Source organism: Apaloderma vittatum, unplaced genomic scaffold (genome assembly GCF_000703405.1).
Source record: "Apaloderma vittatum isolate BGI_N311 unplaced genomic scaffold, ASM70340v1 scaffold29282, whole genome shotgun sequence".
Taxonomy (NCBI): domain Eukaryota; kingdom Metazoa; phylum Chordata; class Aves; order Trogoniformes; family Trogonidae; genus Apaloderma; species Apaloderma vittatum.
This window is the reverse complement of record NW_009703649.1, coordinates 68,251-72,979: the sequence shown is the minus strand read 5'-3', so window position 1 is coordinate 72,979 and position 4,729 is coordinate 68,251. Positions and strand designations below refer to the sequence as shown.

General features: G+C 41.6%; 1 protein-coding gene across 1 annotated transcript in view; it reads right to left on the bottom strand.

The window, feature by feature from the left end:
* Positions 1-1,779: 1,779 nt before the first annotated feature.
* The window catches only part of TENM3 (teneurin transmembrane protein 3), a 64,614-nt gene continuing 61,664 nt past the window's right edge, over positions 1,780-4,729 (bottom strand). Inside the window, exon 18 of the mRNA XM_009864707.1 lies at positions 1,780-3,385. Coding sequence (XP_009863009.1) covers positions 2,630-3,385 — 756 coding nt within the window. The 3' untranslated portion in view covers positions 1,780-2,629. The remainder of the gene's footprint in view (positions 3,386-4,729) is intronic.

The following is a 4,729-nucleotide window of genomic DNA, read 5'->3' as shown; positions in this document are numbered from 1 at the left end:
TTCTTTAAAAAGATCTTTTGTTTATATATTCCCCAAGGTCACTATTTCCTGCAGGAGCATGTCCAGATCACAAGTCTTTTTTAGCAAGAAATAGGCTCATTATACCTACTAACAAGGCCACTAATTGGCTTGATTTGACTTTATCTAAAATGATCACCAACAGATACAATAATTTGTTGTTTATTGGTGCCAGAACAAAGGAGAAGGAACTGGTATGCGTCAAGTAGAAGATATATTTCATTGTTGACATGTTACACAAGCTTTTCATATTCAAACAGAACAGAAACATTTGACATAATTTAGAATATGAGCCTATTTCAACAGAGAGCACTTACAGCATGCTAAATACAGTGCTGTGGAAGAGTCACCCAACAGAACTGCAAACACCTAGCATTTTACATCTTGAAAAAGAATACGTAGATCAATGACACGCCTCTGGGGTCTGACATACCATCCTGTCTAAATTTACGGCCCTCAAGACTTCAGGGGTAAAAATACTAACAACTAATCTGTGCTTTCACTCTAATAGATGATTAGCATTCATTATATGTGTAATTAGTTCTGTATGCTCTACCAAATACACACATACAGTAACAGCACTGATACTGTAGATTCGGTAGCAACTTGGCTGGGAGAAATTCAAATCTGTTTATCAAACAATCCTAATGTGCAATTTAGAGTATGTAATACCATAGACTCTCAGAATACAAAGCAGTTAGAAAACTATTTTTATTACATCCACTTGAACCATTCATAGTTAAGACACGTTCACTTACTATGTTTTGTCATTATAATACATGGATAGAAATACTGTGTATATTTCAATGAACATCAAAAACCCCAATTTTGTCTCATCTTAAAAATATTTATTTTTGTGGCTGAATTTAGTGCTCATGAGAGTAAAGCTCTAAGAATGGTTTCAGCCAAGATGTAGAACAGATGCCATAGACGCCACCACAGGCTTCCTAGAAGGAACCAGCTGCACGCTTCAGTTCTGTCCTGCAGCAAATATACTGGGCCTTGGAGCAGAGCATGCCAAATCTATGCAGTAGTGTGGAGATGCAGACTAGGCACTAGCATTGGACCTTCCTCTCCATCCCCAGGTTCAGTGTTCACAGTAATGGGATTTGATCTGCCAGCTGAAGGCCAGGAGGTGAACCTACTGAACAGCCTGCCTGCCTAAAGAGCAATTCCGTAGCATCAGGTCAGAGGTACGCTTCTTCTATCTGGAGTTACCAACATCTAAAAGAGCTGTATTATACAGAAGACAAAGTTGACATAACTGGATGAAACTACATCATTTCTTCTTCTTCTTCTACATACAATTTGCCAAGCACCTGAGACACTATTCTCTCCATTGTGAAACAAAGCTGCTAAAAAAACAACAGAAACCCCACCTGGTATGAATAAATGTCCATTTATTACATTAGGGCTGGAAAAAGACAAGGAAAACCCAACTATTAAAGTCTTCCATCATAATAAACGAGACTTATTTGGTTACTGTGCCTTCTTACAATGACTGATGAAGTGGCACTGGCCTCGGTGACAGGAGAGGTACGGGCAGGGAGGGAGCTGCGGTCTGATTCAGCCAGCCACTTCGCAGTGTCCCGTCCTATCAGCAGAGTGATAGATGCACAGTTTGAAACCTAATACAAAAATATTAACACTTTTGGACATTTGTCATCACTGTTATATCTCTACAATATAATCCTTTATACTGTACAGCTATAACATAAAAGGTGCAATTTCTTTTTCTTTAAAAAAATCACACACAGCACATGTTTTTATTGTTTTATTTTTAAGTATAAACTTTTTTAAACACTTTACATAAATTAACTCCTCTGAGACTAATATTTGATGTACAGTAAATTGTAATTCATATAAAAATCCATAAACAACTTGTCTCACATAATTTACAAAAAAATCAGGGTTTCCTTTGCTTATCTGCAACAAGGATTCTACTTGCCATTTTCCCCCCAAGGCAAATCATGTTAGCATTGTAAAATCCATTATTAAATTCCCATGGTAGCATAAGTCACTTGTGCCAATGTCCTTTTAGAAAGCAGCACAGTTTAAAGCAGTTGGGTTGTCTATAAACAGTAATTTTTGCCCCACATTTTAAAATTAACAGATATATACCACATCCTATGCAGTGAGAAAGAGAGAGAAAAAGAGAGAGAAAGAGAGAGACTACTTCTGGTAAGCAAAGGTCAACAATTCAGTAATATTTGGAAACACTGTATGGGTCTGTATCTTAATTAAATACAGTGCCTCAAAGGAACAGATAGCCTGTTGCAAAATCTGTAGGCCTTTTTCTTTTTTCTTCTTCTTTTTTTTTTTTAAATACTTTTCAGTCCAACTTGAGTGCAGCGATATGCATATGTAAACATATTCTTTAAAGCAGATCACCTTTAAGGTCATTGAGAAAAAAAAAAGTTTTGTCATTAGCAGTATCATTCTTCTGGAAGGCGCTCTTTTTGTTACAGAGTCTGTTTGGATTGTGCTACAGAAAAAATCTGAGCAAAGATGTATGCTTAGGCTCAAGTAGTAATGCAGCAAAACAGTTTGGTCTCCTTTTTAGAAGACACTGGTACACAGTCTCTTTGGCAGCCTGAGCTAAGCCAGTGTGTTACCTCTTTCCTATCTCACTTTGTCTGAGGAACTGTATGTTATTAGCGCTGTCTGCTAATTCTGGATATTGCTCCACAGAGAGTACATAGTACCCATCGTATCCTTGTACCTTCCCAGCACTTAGCAGCTGCCTCTTTTCTCCTTCTGTCCACAACCTGGCGCCTTCCTCTCCATCTCTTACTCTCTGTTGTTCTCTGGCCCAGGCACTGGAAAGAGCTCTTTGCCTGGCTTGCTCCAGTATTCGGGCCTTCTCCTCGTCGAGCGTCATGCCGTAGCGGACGTGAAGCGCTAAAGCACCATACTGCATTTCAACATCAGCAAACCTACGAGTCCTGCCGTTTACCACAGTGGTGGACTGGGAAACAGTGACATTGATGCCGTTCTCCAGGGCCTTCCGCCCACTTGTCAGCCTCAGTGTCCCAAGGTCGCTCTCGGGGGAGGTGGTCTTGATAAAATAGTGCGTGTCCTTTCCCTCAACGGTGAAATGCAAGTTTTCCAGGTAGTAGGCGTTGTTCAGAACGGCGGCCACTTTTATGCAGTCCTCATTCGCAATGTTGAGCACGTTTGTTTGCACTTTGCCTTGATTGACAGCGAGCATCACCCCTTTCCCAATCAGAGACTTCACCGTAGCAAACCAGAGCCAGGATTTCTCTCCACTGGATTTACGTCTGCTGACCTGCACTTCTGCCATCTTTCCTAGGGAAAGGAAAGCCTTTGCTTGTCTCGCCACTTGTTGTTGCACTCCAGAAATTGGCTGTAAACAAGAACAGACAGAAGTTTTACCAGCCATCTGTACCCCTGTAGATGCCAAACAGCCAGGCTTTCTTGGTGTGCTGCCCATGGACGACAACAGGATATGCCACAACTGACAGTGCCAAGGAGTTAATTAAATCTACATACTGCTTGTTCTGCAGAGTTACAAGACTACTTTGTTTGATATCAGTGCTTTTTCTCTTTGTCTCCCTGAGATCCAGAACAAAAATGAGACTTAATTCCAGAGGCTACTTACTGGGCTGCACAGGATAGACCTCTGCAATACTAAATATCAGTAAGAGCTATCTTACTACAGTGTCATCTCATGCTCTGAGCTTGTTCAACTATGATTTTATGACTCCTCTTTTCTATGAATCCATTCAAATTGGGGGGATTTTTGCAGGTCACGAAGCTGAATTTAGAAGTGCTGGAACAAGCCCTTCTTTATGCTTAGTCAGGAGATAGAGTCCCTTGGATAGCGGCAGTAAGACCAAACTGCGAGGGAGCTCTGGTAGCCCCTCAAGCTGCTGAAGGGGAGGAGGGGAATCAAACTGTAATGATAGCTTTTACAGCAAAAGAGAAGGAAGAAAACAGTAAAGAGGAGTAAGGTGAAATACTGGGGACTGATGCCCTTTCTTGCAGATACTTGCAGAAACTGGTAAGAGGGGATGTGTGAAAAGGCTGTGGCAAATTCAGTTGCGTGAGCTTCCATTTCACTCCAAAGTATCACCAATGCTGCCCAAAACAGATGAGCAGCTTCTATCCCCCCAAACTTCAGGTGGGAGTGATCCTGAATACAGCAGAGTGCTTTGTTGATAGGTAGCAAAGACAAGAGGCGAAGAATTAAAAGAACCAATGCGCAAGTCTAAAATATGCTTGCTTGGTGTTTCATGTTTTGCTGTATCTGGGGTGTTCTTGTTGAAAAGGTAGGTGTGCTATAAAGAGGAGGAAAGAAGAGGTGCAAATTGTGAGGTGCAAAAGCACAAGATGGAAAAGCTAGGATAGGAGAATCTGTGACAGTTTATTTGGACTGTTAAGAGCTATACGTAGCCCAGTATGCCAGATGGACTTTTGGTAAAGAGCATAGCTGGGAGACGGGACCTGCTAGCGCAACCACTGTGGTTAGCCGGAACAGCTAGAAGAGCAGGAGCAGCTAGCAGGAAGGGTTAGGTAGATTGCGGGGCAGCTCATGTTACGGGGTCAACTGTGGTGGAGATGAGACCTTACGATGGCGCAGAATAGGCATGTCTTATCTGTCTAACCCTGGATCTTAACAGCTACAAGCTGTGAATGAGCTAGTATTGACAGAGGTGGGGAGCAGACAGCTGCCCTAGCAGTCATCTCA